Source organism: Ictalurus punctatus, chromosome 12, assembly GCF_001660625.3.
Source record: "Ictalurus punctatus breed USDA103 chromosome 12, Coco_2.0, whole genome shotgun sequence".
Taxonomy (NCBI): Eukaryota; Metazoa; Chordata; class Actinopteri; order Siluriformes; family Ictaluridae; genus Ictalurus; species Ictalurus punctatus.
This window is the reverse complement of record NC_030427.2, coordinates 13,803,711-13,822,046: the sequence shown is the minus strand read 5'-3', so window position 1 is coordinate 13,822,046 and position 18,336 is coordinate 13,803,711. Positions and strand designations below refer to the sequence as shown.

General features: G+C 43.9%; 1 protein-coding gene across 2 annotated transcripts in view; it reads left to right on the top strand.

The window, feature by feature from the left end:
* dnah9l (dynein, axonemal, heavy polypeptide 9 like) overlaps nt 1–18,336 on the top strand; it is a 61,133-nt gene that overhangs the window by 41,724 nt on the left and 1,073 nt on the right. The window contains exons 2-25 of one of the 2 annotated variants that reach the window (XM_053684064.1): nt 1,607–1,652; nt 1,920–2,021; nt 3,215–3,349; nt 3,569–3,742; nt 3,985–4,220; nt 4,320–4,442; nt 5,204–5,408; nt 5,479–5,643; nt 5,936–6,076; nt 7,075–7,245; nt 7,608–7,730; nt 9,054–9,247; nt 9,347–9,495; nt 9,615–9,742; nt 9,871–10,098; nt 10,186–10,377; nt 10,676–10,795; nt 11,411–11,653; nt 12,014–12,196; nt 12,317–12,432; nt 12,755–12,867; nt 12,952–13,092; nt 13,571–13,819; nt 17,472–18,336. The exon at nt 17,472–18,336 is cut by the window's right edge and continues 1,073 nt beyond it. In XM_053684064.1, coding sequence (XP_053540039.1) covers nt 1,607–1,652; nt 1,920–2,021; nt 3,215–3,349; nt 3,569–3,742; nt 3,985–4,220; nt 4,320–4,442; nt 5,204–5,408; nt 5,479–5,643; nt 5,936–6,076; nt 7,075–7,245; nt 7,608–7,730; nt 9,054–9,247; nt 9,347–9,495; nt 9,615–9,742; nt 9,871–10,098; nt 10,186–10,377; nt 10,676–10,795; nt 11,411–11,653; nt 12,014–12,196; nt 12,317–12,432; nt 12,755–12,867; nt 12,952–13,092; nt 13,571–13,818 — 3,676 coding nt within the window. In that variant the 3' untranslated portion in view covers nt 13,819; nt 17,472–18,336. The remainder of the gene's footprint in view (nt 1–1,606; nt 1,653–1,919; nt 2,022–3,214; nt 3,350–3,568; nt 3,743–3,984; nt 4,221–4,319; nt 4,443–5,203; nt 5,409–5,478; nt 5,644–5,935; nt 6,077–7,074; nt 7,246–7,607; nt 7,731–9,053; nt 9,248–9,346; nt 9,496–9,614; nt 9,743–9,870; nt 10,099–10,185; nt 10,378–10,675; nt 10,796–11,410; nt 11,654–12,013; nt 12,197–12,316; nt 12,433–12,754; nt 12,868–12,951; nt 13,093–13,570; nt 13,820–17,471) is intronic. The other variant, XM_053684065.1, reaches the window with a different exon arrangement.

Genomic DNA, 18,336 nt, shown 5'->3' with positions numbered 1-18,336 from the left:
ACAATATGTTTAGAAGAACGGGCCAAAATCACACCTGAATACTGCGCCGATTCATTTCTTCATAAAGGAAGGATCTTCAAGCCGTCATTACAAACAAAGGCTTCTCCACTATGTATTCAATAAATTTCAGTTAGCATGTTCAATACTTTTTCCCCGTGTCATTCCGCTTTATTACACATAACTTCATTTATGGACTTTATTGTTGTGAATTCTTTAAATTTCCGGATTTCTTGAGTTAATTCTGATGTCTGGTGAAAATTTCATGTGAATAACCTCATTGGAAATATATTTACTGAAAAAAATGTTGATGCGTTCAATACTTATTTCCCCCACTGTGTGTGTGTGTGTGTGTGTGTGTGTGTGTGTGTGTGTGTATATTTATTTATGTATTTATGTATGTATTTATTTATTTATTTAAGCTCGTATGACACACAGTCACACCAAATTATAAATCTCTTCCTCCTTCTATATTTGCTAAACAAACACATTTAGTAGCAATGGACACTATTTACACTAACCTGTACCAACAAATATTTCCCAGAAGTACAAAATGATCACGTACAAACTCATTTAAAGTTTCAGTAATTTAAACTTAAATATTTAGAGTTTGAGGTATACTGCTAAAATCATGCCGTTTATGCTACAATGCTAGAATACTGCTTCAGCATTTCTGATCATAGAATTTTTATTGAAAATTTACATTTTACATAACACCCCACCCAACAACCCCAACAAACAACCACAGCCAAAACCAAAAGAAAGGGGGAAACAAAAAACAATAAACAAACAACCAGAGAAAAAACAAAAAAAACAAAAACAAAACTAACAAACATAAAAACCCAAAACAACAACAAAAAAAAAGTGGTAAGATGATCAGGAATTACAGTCTACCTCTCCTCAATCCACCAGGGTGTGTACATCATGGAAGTAGGTAATACATTGTGCCCATTTTCCCAAAAATGATTCACCCCTGCCTCTGATGTTGTACTTGATTTTTTCAAGTTTTAAAAAGAAGATTAAATCTTTAAGACTGATATAGAGGGGGGTTGTGGAGAGGTCCAAGACAACAGTATTCTGCGCCGAGCAAGTAACGATGCAAAGGCCACAACACTAGCTTCTTTATGGTTCAGAGGTTGATGCTGAGATGGAACCCCAAAGATGGCAATTAAAGGACAGACATCTAATTTGATTTTAAGAACGTCGGACATAGTTTTGAAGAAAGAGATCCAAAAGTTCTGCAATTTGGGACAGGGTGCAAACATGTGACTGAGGTTACAGGGCGAAAGTTTACATTTTTCACACATGTCAGGGACATTGGGATATATTTTAGACAGTTTACTCCTAGAGAGGTGAGCTCTATGGACCACTTTAAATTGTATGAAACTAAGTTTAGCACAGGACGTGGTGGTACGTATATTATCTAACGCTCTGCCCCAGTAATCATCCTCAAGCTCCAGGCCCAATTCCTCTTCCCAAGCACTAATCGTTTTGATATTGTGAGAATCGTCCCTGCTTCAGCATTTCTACTCTACTAGTCTACTAGTCTGCGTTAGTCATTGCTGTAAACAGTCTCTCTTAACTGTGTCTTGTGATTGTGTTGTCTCAGTGTCCTTGCTCTTCTCTCTCTCATGTGCTGCCCCCTGCAGATGTTTGTGAGTATACACACTGCAGCTCATTTTCCTTCAGAAATGCAAAATGAAAATGCCCCAGGGAAATGGTCTGATGTACCGAAAGCATATTACAATTAAGATTAGCTCATGTAGATAAACATGTGTACATGTCATTTATATACATTTTATTAGCCTGTTAACAATCACTGTCTTTTATTGAATATATATTACATTTACTATCTTGGAGATTTGTGTTCGTGTGTGTGTGTGTGTGTGTGTGTGTGTGTGTGTGTGTGTGTGTGTGTACAGGTGTTCTGTGAGGTAGAGACAAAGAGAATGTGTCTCTCTCAAGCCAGTGCTGATCTGGTTGAAGCAGCAGAAAAACTGGAGATCATCAGGAAAAAACTCACAGTAAGGCTCTGTCTGATCACCGCTTTCTCTCTCCTCTCTCTCTCTCTCCTCTCTCTCCTCTCTCTCTCTCTCTCTCTCTCTCTCTCTCTCTCTCTCTCTCTCTCTCCTTTTTTCTCTATCCCCTCTCCTCTCTCTCTCTCTCTCTCTCTCTCCCTCCCCCCCCCCTCTCCCCTTCTTCCTCTATCCTCTCTCTCCCCTCTGTCCCTCTCTCTCTCTCTCTTTCTTTCTCTTTTCCCTCTCTCTCCCTCCTCTCGCTCTGTTCTTCTCTCTCTCTCTCCCTCTCCCCCCCCCTCTCTCTCTCTCCCTCTCTCTCCTCTCTCCTCTCTTTCTCCTTCTTTCTCTATCCCCTCTCCTCTCTCTCTCTCTCTCTCTCACCCTCTCTCCCTCTCTCTCTCTCTCTCTCTCTCTCTCTCTCTCCCTCTCCCTCTCTCTCTCTCTCTCTCCCTCTCCCCCCCTCTCTCTCTCTCCCTCTCTCTCCTCTCTCCTCTCTTTCTCCTTCTTTCTCTATCCCCTCTCCTCTCTCTCTCTCTCTCTCTCACCCTCTCTCCCTCTCTCTCTCTCTCTCTCTCTCCTTCTTTCTCTATCCCCTCTCCTCTCTCTCTCTCTCTCTCTCACCCTCTCTCCCTCTCTCTCTCTCTCTCTCTCTCCTTCTTTCTCTATCCCCTCTCCTCTCTCTCTCTCTCTCTCACCCTCTCTCCCTCTCTCTCTCTCTCCTTCTTTCTCTATCCCCTCTCCTCTCTCTCTCTCTCTCACCCTCTCTCCCTCTCTCTCTCTCTCTCTCTCTCTCTCTCCTTCTTTCTCTATTCTCTCTCTCTCTCTCTCTCTCCTTCCTCTATCCTCTCTCTCTCCCTCCTCTCGCTCTGTCCTTCTCTCTCTCTCTCTCTCTCTCTCTCTCTCTCTCTCTCTCTCTGTTGCTGTCTTTGTCATTATCGCATTACAGGTCAGACTTTTTAAGACAGGGCTTGGTAAAATATAAGCGTACTTCATGATGATATGTTTGTACGTTTTAAACACTGTCTTTTAAAAATGATAAAGAAATCTTTCAGATGTGTTGGTCTCTTTTGAAAGACATCACATTGAAATGTTCTGTTTGCAAATGTGTAAGAGCCCTAACTGAAAGTGTGTGTGTGTGTGTGTGTGTGTGTGTGTGTGTGTGTGTGTGTGTGTGTGTGTGTGTGTTCGCGTGTGTTTAGGAGTTGGACAGTAGCCTGGACACACTGACTGCAGCGTTTGAAAAGGCCACCTCTGAGAAGCTGCGCTGTCAAGAGGAGGTGAATCGCACCAATAAAACCATCCAACTGGCCAACCGCCTAGTCAAGGGCCTGGAGGTGTGTGTGTGTGTGTGTGTGTGTGTGTGTGTGTGTGTGTGTGTGTGTACATGGACTGTGTGTTGCATAACGGAATACACTATTTGGACATGCATTATAATTTTTTTTTCAGTGTGGACCTATATATTGATGTTGCAATGAGTAGCGTGTGTGTGTACTCTCCTCCACCTCTGTGTGTGTGTGTGTGTGTGTGTGTGTGTGTGTGTGTGTGTGTTTCAGTCAGAGAACGTCCGCTGGGCACACTCTGTAGCTCAGTACCGGGAGCAGGAAGCGACTCTCTGTGGAGATGTTCTCCTCACGGCAGCCTTCATCTCCTATGCTGGTTCCTTTTCCAAAAGATACAGACACGAGCTTGTGCACAGCCTCTGGATGCCGTACCTACGTGCACAGAAGGTGTGTGTCTGCGTAGTCCATCGTCCCAGTAGTTAACACCGTTCTTTATGAATGTAGGAACAGTGACTGGTCGTATGAAGATTAGGTATGGGAAGTGTAAAACTTTGATACGATCACTGTTCGAGTTGTTAAAGTGATGAGAACACTGTTGCTTGGCAACTAGCAAGTATGGGCGCATTCAAAAAGCAGTGTTACATCTTTCTTTTAATAATATCCTCTTATGTGCTTTCTGTCTCCGTCAGGTTACTGTTCCTATGACCGAGGGTCTGGATCCTATCTCCATGCTAACAGATGATGCTACGGTGGCAAAGTGGAACAATGAGGGCTTGCCCGGTGATGAGATGTCTACCCAGAATGCAACCATCCTGTTGAACTGCGAGAGGTGGCCTCTGCTCATTGACCCTCAACTGCAGGGCATCAAGTGGCTCAAGAGTCGCTACGGCAGCAGCCTCTGGGTTGTTAATTTGGGGCAGAAGGGGTGAGTGGGTGTGGCCAGGAGGGAAATCGTTATGATAGCATGCAAGGACGGTTATGCATTTCTGAATTCATGCCCACTTGTGTGTGTGTGTGTGTGTAGGTACGTTGATGTAATCGAGCAGGCAGTAGTAACAGGAGAACCTGTATTGATCGAGAACCTAGAGGAGACTATTGACCCAATCATTGATCCATTGCTGGGTCGCCACACCATTAAAAAGGGCAGGTGAGGGATTACACACACACACACACACACACACACACACACACACACTGCAGCTCACATATCACCACACATAGGGTCGTGCACAGGCTGTCTGAGGGGCGGGGTGAAAAAAATATAAACCGCACCTCCTGCACACAGTAGGGTCCCTAGAGGGCACATTTTCTCGCACATAGTGGCACCTAGATGTCACTTGATGTGATTTTCTCACACGCAGGTGAGTCTATAGGGTTCTGCATCTCGCTATCTCGACTGCAAGGGCACCCTCTGGTACTTCATCATGTTTTCGCACATGCAGCGGGGTGTTTTTTAAAAAAAATAAATAAATAAATTTCCCTTTGTGAAGGGCAGCCAATTTAAGAGACACTGCCAAGAGCTGAACACTAGCATCGACGCTGTACGGAAAGTCTTGACGGTGTCGAACAAGCTGAGCACGTTTCTCAAACTCGAAGGAAAAACTCTTATCTGGTGAGCAGGGTCGTCTCGCCTTTGCTGAGAAGCTTAAACGTGACGCTCCCTTCAAATTTCTCCGAAAGCAAAGTACCAAACGAGACGACGAGTCTTCTAAATGAGACGGCACCGATACGCTGTTTACCCTGACCACTCACTCGGGAATTATTCATTTATTTATTTTGTCGCATCTGGAATAACAGTGTAGCGCATGTCCAGTATCACGGTGTACTGTTTCCACATGGCTTCTCATCACTATAATAAACAACCTTCTGCTCGACTGCAGCACTTTCTCTGTCTTGCACTCTCTGTAGGTATATAAAGGTGGGGGATAAGGAGTGTATGTTCCACCCTAAGTTCCGGCTCATTCTGCATACTAAAATGGCCAACCCGCACTATAAGCCGGAGATCCAGGCTCAGACCACGCTTATTAACTTCACCGTGACTCGGGATGGCCTGGAGGACCAGCTCCTCGCCGAGGTCGTAAACCTGGAAAGACCTGACCTCGAGCACCTCAAGGTGTGTGGACGAATGCGTGTTTAGCCGTTTTCTCAAGCGTCCAAGTAACCTGCGTGTCTTGCGTTTGCAGTCCGAGTTGACGAAGCAGCAGAACACGTTTAAAATCGAGCTGAAGCAGCTGGAGGACGAGCTGCTGACCCGACTCTCCGCCGCTGAAAGTAACTTCCTGGGCGACAACATGCTGGTGGAGAAACTGGAAAGCACCAAACACACGGCCGCCGAGATCGAGATGAAGGTGCTTTTAATAATGTGTAACCCAGTTCACTGTATTTCTAAAGGTCTTTTGCTGGTACTTTATTGTGCATTGTGCTGATTTGTGAGCTTCTCCCAAGAACGCTAGGCGGAACATACATGCTCACACACACACACTCGCACGCTTAATCACACCTAAGGGCGATTTAGAGTTGCCATTGCTTGCAAAATGTTATCAAACCCCTATGAACACCTTCAGCCTCTTAGTAGCAGCTCATTTGTATAGGTTTGAGTCGTACGAGTGTTTAGTGCTCCACTGTGTGTGCGTCGTGCAGGTGTTAGAGGCGAAGGTCAATGAGGTGAAGATAAATGAAGCTCGTGAGCACTACAGACCCGTGGCAGTACGAGCATCTCTCCTCTACTTTATCATCAACGACCTCAACAAGATCAACCCCATGTATCAGTTCTCCCTGAAGGTCTGTCCTCCTGCGCTCGTGTGTGTGTGTGTGTGTGTGTGTGTGTGTGTGTGTGTGTTTATCGCAATGAATAAATATAGAATTTCTTATCCTATTTTACGCGCTATTAAACAGGCCATACAGGATTTCGCAGCATTTTCTTTCTCATTGTTGCGGCCAAAAGAAGCTTGATTTTTTTTTTTTTTTTTTTTTTGCAGGAAACTACTTGAATTGGCGAAATTGTAATCGCGCGGTCTCTCGCGGCGATGTTTGTTGGTAAATGAGACCTTTTTCGCTGTACTCGTATTCCACGACGTCACATGACGCGTCTTGGCCCAAACGCGCAGAAAATCGACAGCGATTTTGAAAAATTGCAAGCACCCCCGAATACTGCACAGTTCGCTTGACTTGACTGCATCCGTTTCCGTGATGGCGGAGACTTGGAGGGAGCGTTTAAAGTGAACATCCGGTGAAAATAAAAAATCGAATTCACCCTGATTGTACTCGACGAGCTGTATGGACACACATTATTGTCTGACGTCTGCTTATTTTGTTTCATTATTCTCGCCTGACGTAGCTAAATAAAATAATATTGATCTCAGCCCAAATGTTCCGTATAAACACGCACAAATGTTTAGAATTGTGTAAATTGTATTAATCCTGTTCTTTAAAAAAAAAAAATAAATAAACAATGTGGTAAATTAGCCACCCAGCTGGATTCAATGTTCATTCATAGCGACTAAGGCTGTCCAAGACGGCTGGCGTTATAACGTTACAGCGTTCAGCTACACGGTAAACTCGGTTAACGTGCTAAATTATATCTGCGCTATATAATTGTAGAAATTCGACGCGGATCCAGGCAGATATTTACAGAATCCGAATAGAGCGCGACAGATCTTTAGTTCCTCATTTAGCTAAATTCACTCTCTAGCCCTGTAACCATTATTTCTTGCTTGCGTTTGTGGTACTGAGCACGACGCTTTCTTTAAGATGCCCCCGTTTGTGTTTCCTGTCCGCAGGCGTTCGACGTGGTTTTCCGCAAGGCGGTGCGGAACGCCGAGGCGTGCGCCGACGTTAAGACTCGCGTTAGCACGCTCATCGACTGCATCACCTTCTCCACCTTTAACTACATCAACAGAGGCCTGTTCGAGAGAGACAAGCTCACGTTTACAGCTCAGCTCACGTTTCAGGTAGCACACGTGCCTATGCCTCTCTGCTAAAGATGAGTGAAAGATTAAAACAAAAAATGACCGTATCAGTGGGATTCATGGTTTGAGGGTGTGAATGCGAAGAGCACGGAGATCGCAGTCTATCGGCTCGCTAAGGGCTCCGTCGTCGCTGCCTTCCCGTGGTGTAAGAAGCGTGTTTAGGTGCTGAGGAGAACACGATGTAGGATACTTCTAATGCGTTAACGAGGGACACACTGACCCGTCTATTTTCCAACATATCCAAATGCCTGCTACACATCTGTCTCAAATGTTTATACAGAGGAGTGAAAACCATGACGTTCATGCGTGTGAAAGCCGTGTTTGTGTTCGCATGTGCCGCCCAGTTGTTACTGATGAATAAGGAGATCGATATGCGAGAGCTGGATTTCCTCTTGCGCTTCAATATTGACCACAGTTACATCAGTCCTGTTGACTTCCTCTCCAACTCTGCTTGGAGCGCCATTAAGGTACTACACTTCGATTCAATTCGCTTTGAATGAATGAATGCCTTTTATTGTCACTATACATATGTACGATGAAATTAAGAGACACTCCTTTTTGTTCCGTGCAAACATGTACATTCAATACACAAGAAGAATAAACAGATAAATAAACAAGATAAGTAAACAAGATCTGCAAGATAGATATTGGGGTGGATGGGGGAGGTACTATGAAATGCACAGTTTTGAGACACTATATACATATGCTGTGGACTCAGTACATGTGTTTGTTTATCATGGTAATAGCTTTCGGGAAGAAACTATTCTTAAATCTACTAGTCCTTGTTCTGATGCACCTGTAACGTCTCCCTGAGGGCGACAGATTGAACAGATCAAAGCCAGGGTGAGAACTGTCCTTAATTTTGGTTTTTCCTCTGCTGAGGCAACGGGAAGTGTAAATATCCGTCAGGGAGGGGCGAGGGCAGCCAGTGATTAGTTTAACGCTTTGTTTAACGCTTTTAACAATGCACGTTGTGTCAAAGCAGCTTTACAGAAACATACAAACACTGGATACGGATTTTACGTGTGTGGATTTATCTCTATTGAGCAAGCTGGTGCTGATGGTGGTGAGGAAAAACTCCCTAAGATGATATGAGGAAGAATCCTCGAGAGGAAGCAGACTCAGAACGGAACCCGTATTCATCGGGGTAACAACGGATACGACGTGTAAAAGAAAGTTCATTATAGTTTTACATGACGTCTGTTTGTTGAACTACTACACTGTTCGCTAAGGAGACCTGAGTGCAAAATTGTACGTGGTAATTGCAGTCCCAAGACCATCGCAGCTACCGTAGTCCCAGAGACTACAGCGAGAACGTCCATGTGGAATTGAGGTCCAGAAACTTCACAATTCCAGCTGGTCATATCACCCTCAGGTTAAAGGACGATTAGTAACCAGACTGACCAGATGCAGTGTTCAGACATCTTTTTCAGACACGTGTTGATTTACTCTGTATTTCCACACACCACAGTACAAGCACTGTCTAGGCTATGAGCGGGTAAGAGGATATACTCCCGGTGTCAAAGCTGCTTTGTTAGTTGTATCGAGAGCCGAGTTTTCCGCACACGGTGCGGTGATGTAACGCAAAAACATAAGGAAGATGAGTATTACCCCCCAAATCTTCCCCCTGAAAACAGTGACGAAATATATCCCGGATTATTTACGCAGCATGACGTGGTTAGGTTGTGTACACGATGCGCTTCACAGTGGGGTAAATCCGCTTGTCGCGTTTAATACTCTGTAACGATCAGAACAAAGCTCAGTGTTTGTTCGTGTCTGTCTTTCCGCAGACGATGAGTTTCACAGACGAGTTCCGGGGGCTCGACCGAGACGTCGAGGGCTCTCCTAAACGCTGGAAGAAGGTGGTGGAGTCTGAGTGTCCTGAAAAAGAGAAGCTCCCACAGGAGTGGAAGAGCAAGAGCTCGCTCCAGAAGCTCATCCTCATGCGGGCTCTCCGGCCTGACCGCATGACCTATGCTCTCAGGTGTGTACGCGATATCCGTGCATAACTGGAGGGGGGATTTACACTCTTTTTTTTTTTATACGTGTAGTATTGGAAATGTGTGTGTGTGTGTGTGTGCAGGAACTTTGTAGAGGAGAAGTTGGGTGTGCAGTACACTGAGAGCAGGAAGATGGAGTTCGCAAGGTCGTTTAAGGAAAGTGGTCCGGCCTCTCCTGTGTTCTTCATCCTGTCACCTGGAGTCGACCCGCTGAAAGACGTGGAGTCTCTCGGTAAAGCTGCGTGCGTGCGCTACCCTCTCCTCCCCGCTGTCTCATTTCCGCTGTAAAATAATACGTGAGTCACGGTACTCTGCCGCTCTCTGATCGTGTGCGTGTGTGTGTGTGAGAAGGTAAGAAGCTCGGCTTCACTATAGACCTCGGGAAGCTGCATAACGTCTCTCTCGGCCAAGGCCAGGAGGCTGTAGCAGAGCTAGCCATGGAGGAAGCTTCCCAAGAAGGTCACTGGGTTATACTACAGGTGACGTGCCTGGACATCCAAATGTTTGTGTCTTTTACACGCATGCTTATTAATACTTCAACACCAGCAGCTCCAAATCTATCCCCACATCCCCGATCACGCGTGTTCGTATTCCGTGCTCGTCTTAGAACATCCACCTGGTTGCAAAGTGGCTAGGAAGTCTGGAGAAGCTTCTGGAACGATGCTGCGAGAGCAGTCACCCGGACTACCGAGTGTTTATGAGCGCAGAGCCAGCGGCCAGCCCTCAGGAGCACATAATTCCTCAAGGAATTCTGGAAAATTCCATTAAGATCACCAACGAGCCTCCGACCGGAATGCTCGCTAACCTGCATGCAGCACTGGACAATTTTGACCAAGTGAGAGAGCAACAGAACATCACCTGTTACAAACAGAAATGTTTCATAATGCTACTTGTGGGTGTTAATGTGTGTGTGTGTGTGTAGGACATCCTGGACCAGTGTTCTCGTGAGCAGGAGTTTAAGACCATCCTGTTCTCCTTGTGTTATTTCCACGCGTGCGTCGCAGAGAGGAGGAAGTTCGGCCCTCAAGGCTGGAACCGCAAATATCCGTTTAACACTGGAGACCTCACAATTTCCGTGAACGTTCTCTACAACTATCTGGAGGCCAACTCTCAGGTGTGTGTGTGTGTGATTGATGTACTGTAGACTATTTGTAAACCCTCTCTATGCTGTCCATCAGTGGAAAGACACCACCACTTCTATTATTTCGGTGGTGGGGCTTTCTCAGAACAGGTGGTGTGTGTGTTCACTAGTACGAGCGTATTGCAGTGTATTATGAGGACATTACACGTACAAGTATGTTAATACGTGATTGTGTCAGTATACATACTCCTGTGTAAGACGGAGAGCATCTTTTTAAGTGTGTGTGTGTGTGTGTGTGTGTAAAACACGTTCTTTTGTTGTTGAGCACTAGGTGCCGTGGGAAGATCTGCGCTATCTCTTCGGGGAGATTATGTACGGCGGACACATCACCGACGACTGGGACAGGAGACTGTGTAGGACGTATTTGGAGGAGTACATGCAGCCCAACCAGGTACACGAAACACTCGCCCCTGTGACACTGTCGGGGTGCCAATAATTTCACAACAATTCATAGTGAAGCAGCCTCTGGAGAAAAGAACATCACCGAGTCTCCTGTAATGTTTAGATTTAACGCATTTCTAGAGAATCCTGGACATTTTCCTTTCTTAAGTTTCTGCATGTGGAGTCCTCTCTGGTTCCGTCTACAGGTTTTCGGTAGGGATCAGATCCACGTTTTGCGGTCATTATCTTTTTCAAGATCCTTCTGGAGTCGGTTGAAACCTCTTGGAAGAGGAAGAGGCTGCCAAAAATATTCTGGCACTTAGTGAACTATGTGATATGAATGAATGGGGGGGAAAAAAAAAGATCATGTATTTAAATAAAAATCGAAACATTATTTGGGGGTGTAAATAATTACGCCATGTACGTATTGAGAGAAAATGTTTTTTTTTAATGGAGTGTTTATGAGAACGATGTTCAAAATGGTGAAAGATTTGAATCATTGCCTGTAGAGTCGTTTTGTTCTGTTGAAGGGTGCCGATAATTAAGGACTGTCTCTTCACAAGTCTAAACTTATGCTCCGCCGATGTGTGAGAGCTTTAATAAACCGTTTTTTTTTGACCCACAGTTTGACAGGAAGTTGGCTTTAGCTCCTGGCTTTGTCGTTCCCTCTAACCTGGACTATGAGGGTTACCACGGCTTCATAGACGAGATGCTTCCCCACGAGAGCCCGGTGCATTATGGGCTTCACCCCAACGCTGAGATTGAGTTCCTGACGGTGACCTCCGACAGCCTGTTCCACACCCTGCTCGAACTACAGACCAGAGACTCGTCCATGGGCGAGGGAGCACCGCAGAGCACCGAGGAGAAGGTCCGCTCAAGGGCGGGGATTTAGTTAGTCCGTGTCGGATGGAGAATTCATTAGGGGATGACGACTACTGTACACGATGAAGATTACAAACGTGTGCTGCTTAGTCTGCTGCATGATCTTGCTGTAAATAATGTATCCGCGTTACAAGAAGTCAAGGCTTAATGAATGTTAATCGTAATCTCGCCATGTCCGCAAACCCAAGGTCGCAGGTCGTGGCCGCAGCTCAACAGTAGGTCACGTGATGGACAGTGAGCAATGGCACCTAGGTTGTCGTATTTCTAGAATCGGGAACTGTGGACATGAAGCAGCAGAAGAGCAGACGCTCATATAAACGAGTTCGCTGTCTCTTTGATGTTCTAGGTAAAGACGGTCTTGGATGACATTTTGGAGAAACTACCAGAGGAATACAACATGTCTGACCTCGTGTCCAAAACGGCCGAGCGCACGCCGTACATCCTGGTGTGCTTCCAGGAGTGTGAGCGCATGAACACGCTGGTCAACGAAATACGACGTTCACTAAAAGAGCTGGACCTGGGGCTAAAGGTGTGTGTGTGTGTGTGTGTGAGTTGTTTAATGTGTTTAATGTGTGCATTGTGTCTCTATGCTAGGACCTTTGTATAAGGATATAATGTGTGTGTGTGATTGTGTGTGTGTGTTTGGTAGGGTGAGTTGGCGATATCTTCAGAGATGGAGCAGCTACAGACAGCACTGTTCTTTGATAATGTTCCTGACACCTGGACTAGGCTCGCTTACCCCTCTACCTACACCCTGGCTCAGTGGTACCACACACACACACACACACACACACACACACACACACACACACACACACACACACGTTTGTCTTGCTCTACTTGTAAGGACTCTCCACTGATATTTTACATAACCATAGTATTTACAGGCATGTTCTGGTAATCGGTTATACAGTATACAACAGACCTCGCTTTTTTTTTTCGCTTTCTCACGTGAATCCCTTTGTCTAGTCCGAACCAGAGTAGAATCTCTGAGCGGTGTGTTGAAAATGGCAGGGCAGGAAAAGTTTTTTGCAGGAGTGTGTAGAAATACTGTTTTTTTTTTTTTCAAAAAATGTAATTTGTGGAGGTACAACGATGTGTTGCTGCGCTGTCGCGAGCTGGACAGTTGGACTCAGGATCTCTCTCTGCCGAGTGTCGTCTGGCTATCGGGTCTTTTCAACCCCCAGTCTTTCCTCACAGGTAACTCTCAGACACACTATATATATCCACACAATCACTTTCCATCACACACTAGAGGTACGCTGCGTAACTCTTGTGTTGTAGCTGTGATGCAGAGCTTGGCACGGAAGAACGAGTGGCCGCTCGATAAGATGACTCTAACAGTGGACGTGACAAAGAAATTCAAGGAGGAGTTTAACCAGCCGGCCAGAGAGGGTGCTTATGTCTACGGACTCTACATGGAAGGTGCGAAATACACACAACCACCCAATCAGAGCACAGACAGACTGAGTCTGACCAATCACAGTACAGGTAGAACAAAATCCTCCAATCGTAGGAGATATAAGGCAAAAGTGTCCATTCACACGACAGATAGCGCAGATAGAGCAATGTGGTCCAATCACAGGACATACAGAACAACTTTGTCCAATCACAGGACAGATTGAGCAACGTTGTTCAATTGCCAGACAATATAGAGCAACGCTGTCCAATTACAGACAGACAGCAACACTGTCCAATCATGGGACAGATGGAGCAATGTTGTCTAATTATAGGACATGCTGTCCAATCACAGGACCGAGAGAGCAACACTAAACCAACCGTAGTTTGATATTTTTAAAGGAACACTGAATCAATTCTAAAACTGATTCAATAAATTGGGTGATGCCTGAAATCTCTGACACTGAGCTGAGTGTGTATTTCATGCCCTTACGCTGGTTTCCAGGTGCACGTTGGGATATCCAGAACGGGACGATCACGGAGGCACGGCTGAAAGAACTCACCCCCAGCATGCCTGTGATCGCGGTGCGTGCCGTCCCGAACGACCGGCAGGAAACGCGCAACATCTACGAGTGTCCCGTCTACAAGACCAAACTGAGAGCAAACACCTACGTCTGGACATTTAACCTGAAAAGCAGAGAGAGACCGGCCAAGTGGGTGCTCGCGGGCGTGGCCCTCCTGCTGAGCGTGTGAGGTACGAAGCGCTGTGTAAACGCAAACTGTCGCCTGCAAAAAAGACACGACTCAAACACGGCACATTTTAACGCATTTTCTTGTTTATTTGTTTAAATAACTGCGTGTCTTTATCAACTCATAATATTCCCAATATACAGTGTAATATATAATACATACCAATATACTGCTTATATCCGAGAAAAAGAAAAAAAAAAAGAAGGAAACATTCTAATCTGACAGTGTGTTCTGCGTTGTAGAAAATACACTGGCAAACATTTAAAAACGCATTAAAAACAATTTTGTGTCAACAGCACTAGATTTAAAAAGTGACGCTGTACAGAAAAAGTTTTGCAGTGCTTGTGCAAAAAGTCGCAAAGTTGTATAGCAATCGCACTCGGGTCATGCTTTATCAAGCCTCTGGTCCAGGATCAGCTTTCGGCACGGACAGAGCTGATCTTAGACCAGTGGTTATGCTTTGAGATGTTTTGAGGCTCAGGCCTCAAAAACGAACATACAGCAGCGTTTCCACTGGAAGCTTATAAAATCATGAAGACGAGCCGTGTCCAACTCAAATCAGCGTCGCGACAGGGAATCGAGTGGGAGAAAACGATTTTGTTCAGAGTTGACAATTTGGATTCTAAAGATACATCGATAGATATACCAAGATTAAAATTATTCAATGTTGCTAAAATTAAGGTGTGTAATTTTGGGGCGTTCACCTAAACGCAACGTGACGTCCGGCGGTGACTGTGCCTTCAGTCAAGTTGCACAAGCAGCTCGAATTTCTTCATTTTCCACCTCCAGACCTACAGTAACAACCTCCTCATCACCACTGAGTCCCACCAATCATTATTCCATCAGTATTACTGAGAATAATAACTCCTGGGAAGTTTACGAGTTGGGAAGTCGTACAGTAATTACGACACCAGGTGCGTTCAAGTCACTCTGGTCGGAGCGAGATGGCGGCGTACCTTCTCTTGATTAACTACAAGAAAACTACAGCGAGGTTCTTAACTCTTCTACAAAGCGAAGGACAAAGAATGTGCATCGGGTGTGTTTCGCCTTTTTATGTTTTTAAACTGCACCTATTACGGTTTTGAAACGTGACTAATTTTGTTTTAAAGCTCTCATACAATAGATTTACATGCATCCGAGATCAAAAACACTTTAATGTGCTCATAATTTAAATCGCAGCATTACTTTTTCCCCCAGTGTCGCAAATGACTCGTTAAATGATCCGTTCTAAAGGATTCATTCGAAACTCCTCCTTTCAGAGAGCATACTCTGCTCTGATTGGTCAGATGTCCCAGTCTGTTGTGATTGGTCTAGCGCCGTCAGCGTGCCGATTAGTTTTTTGTTACACTACCAACTACGTAGGTTAGTACAGGAAGTAAGTCTGGAATCACTAACGACTCGTTTCAGCTGTTCAGAATCACACACTACATGGAAGGTAATATTTGAAAAACCATAATAGGTGCACTTTAAATAATTTATGAAGCCACCGTACACTTTATCGTTACATATTATATCGTAAATATACAGTACTGTCGTACTTTGTACAGGAAATTACCTTGTTTTATTGTCAATGAAAAAAGCAAACACATAATAACTGAAATCAGCTTCTGAGACAAGTAAACATTCGATTTCAACAAATTTACCGTCGACTACAGACGTTGCATCCATCGATTGAACCGTGCTTTCTTACTGACGCGCCGTCAACTCGGGAGTTAAAGAAAATCCAGAGTTTCCCCACTCGTAATTACGACTTTTTGATGGCGTTCACGTGCGTTCGAACTTGTAAACACGATCTTTCCGACATGACTTGAACGCACCATAAGTCTAATCTAGAGATCAAGCTAGACTGGTTAGTTAGCCGATATTAGGACCGGAAAAAAGAAAGAATGAATGAATAAATAAATAAATAAAAGTCAAGCATGAAGGCAGTCTTACTCAACTCTGAACATGGCTCATAATTTTAAAAGCTCCTTTTTGGAACTGTTATATAGTCATCATAGAAGCTACAGAAATTTCTTTCCGTGGAAATGTTTACATCATATGTTTCGTTACACGCACCCTTTTAGTAATCTACCTTCTACTTACATCTCGTGTCTAAATCTCTACTCTATAGTGGGTGGTCCCTGTTAAGACATGCATATGAGTTTACGCTGAAACCCCCGGAAGACCGTTTTCAGTGCAGCGTAGAACACGCCTCGCACTTTGCCTACACGCTGAGTAGATTACGATACACTAAAGAGACTTAACTTTGGTTAAAACATGCAGGTCAGTATTAAATGTGTTAATATACGAGTTTGGGTTTTATGCTGTATGTCAGTGAATAAAAGGACATGCAGGACAGCTCTACTGTTGCGATGGTCCTCTATTAGTTTTGCGTGTGGCTGTGATTCAGTAGATGGCAATATTGCATCGTTAGCGCCAAATGGCAGAGCTAATTTCAGATTGGTTATTATCTAGGAATCGATTATATATATATAATGTGTGTGTGTGTGTGTATGTGTGTGTGTGTGTATATATATATATATATATATGTATGTGTATATATATATATATATATATATATATATATATATATATATATATATATATATATATATATATATATATATATATATATATATATTTTTTTATATATATATATATATATATATATATATATATATATATATATATATATATATATATGCACACACACACACATATATAAAAGGAGAATTGACATGATTCAGAGACAGTTATTTATAACAGTGTGACAGAATGAAACCTTGGCGCTGACAAAAAAAAAAAAAAGTAAAGAAATTTTGTCTAGAAGGAAAGATGTATGCGCACTCCTACATAAAAGCGTATCCAGTGTTTGAGAACATTAATATAGGAATTATACTAACCTGGGTATACATTACTCTTGGAAGGCAATAAATTAAAACAAATAAATAATAAAGCATGACGACCCGAGTGAACACATGATGACGTATGCAGCTCAATTCAGTGCAGAGATGCAATACTGAGTGTACAGTGAGTAAATGTAGACGTTAATAAAGATAATGGGGAAGGTGAGGCGGGCTGTGTCCAAACCTGAGCCCTATTCACTGTACAGTGCACTGTTCTCAGGAGAAGGTCCAAGGCTGTCTTTTAAACCCACAATGCACCTTGATGGGTAGCGTGTATAAACTATGTGCGCTAGTGTCCAAGAAGTTCCCAAAATGCACTGCGTTGTTTGGTTTCACTGGAGCGAATATGGTGTTGTCTTTTACTAGTCATGTATTTGGTTCATAAAACAAGCCCAAGTCAAACAATCTATTGTGAACAGCAAGTTACCCGACATTAGGCCCCATTTATCAAGTAAATGGATTTATTCCTAAGTTGTTCGTACGAGGAAATTCTATATGCAATTTGAAAATCCACGTGTGTGTGTGTGTGTGTGTGTGTGTGTGTGTGTGTGTAAATTTACTCATAAAGGGGCAGTCACACAAAATGCAAAATCTCTTCAGACACCGTGGTGAATATGGGTGGCAACCAGATATATATTTTTTGTTGAATTTTTTCACACATCATGGCTTCTAAAGTGCTTGCACTGTTATTGTTGCGACGGCGACGAAAGCTGTGTGGTGCGACACCGCTATAATCAGTGCTTCCTCCATCTTGGATTTACCGAACAGGTCATGCCATGACGTGTCAATCTTCTATTGGTCACGTTTCTTCACGTGATGCGAGTTCACCAATCTTGAACTGTGGAACGCAGCGAAACTTCTTCGCGTGAGCTTGAGTGTCCGGTGTCCAGCATTCACCTGCATATGAATGGAAGTCAATGGAAGGAAAGGTGCAGTGTGACCGCACCTTAACGAGACTAACTAATGTAAACCTTGACACTTCTGTCTTTCAGCCTTTACCCGTCATCATTTATTTTGCGCACTTGAATTTTTACGGGTATCACTACGTGTAAATGAGCCGTATCAGGAACGTGCTTTTCGCAAAAATATTTTGTTTGGTTTGGCTTACGCAAATTTACACACAACTTTTTAAACATTTACACACAATTTTACTAAAATATTGATAAACGAGGCCCATTTTGTGTGTGTGTGTGTGTGTGTGTGTGTGTGTGTGTCTCAGGGTGGACAAATAAAAAATTTTCACAACTGTAAGCTCAAGTGTAAGCTCTGGCTTATGTTGACTGTGTGACGTTCCATGATGCCGGTTTGCTCAGTTTCGTCAGTGTTTCTGGCCTGTCATTCATACCTGCTAATTAACCCGTGTAGCTAAAACAGATACTACCTCGGTTAATGTGTGTAGTGCAGCAGGTGGTGGGATTTGGAACGAGCTGTGTGCTCTGGAGTTAGATCACTGAGGTGCGTCACATCACCGTAAACCATCTTACATTTAAACATGCAAATGAATACTTTCTGTTTTGTGAAAGTCAGTACAAAGCAGGTTTTATTTCCTCTCTTTTTTTTAAATCCTTTTTTTTGTCCCCAGGGCAGCTATGACTAGAAAATGAGTATTCCCAAACAGGAAATCTAATTTGTC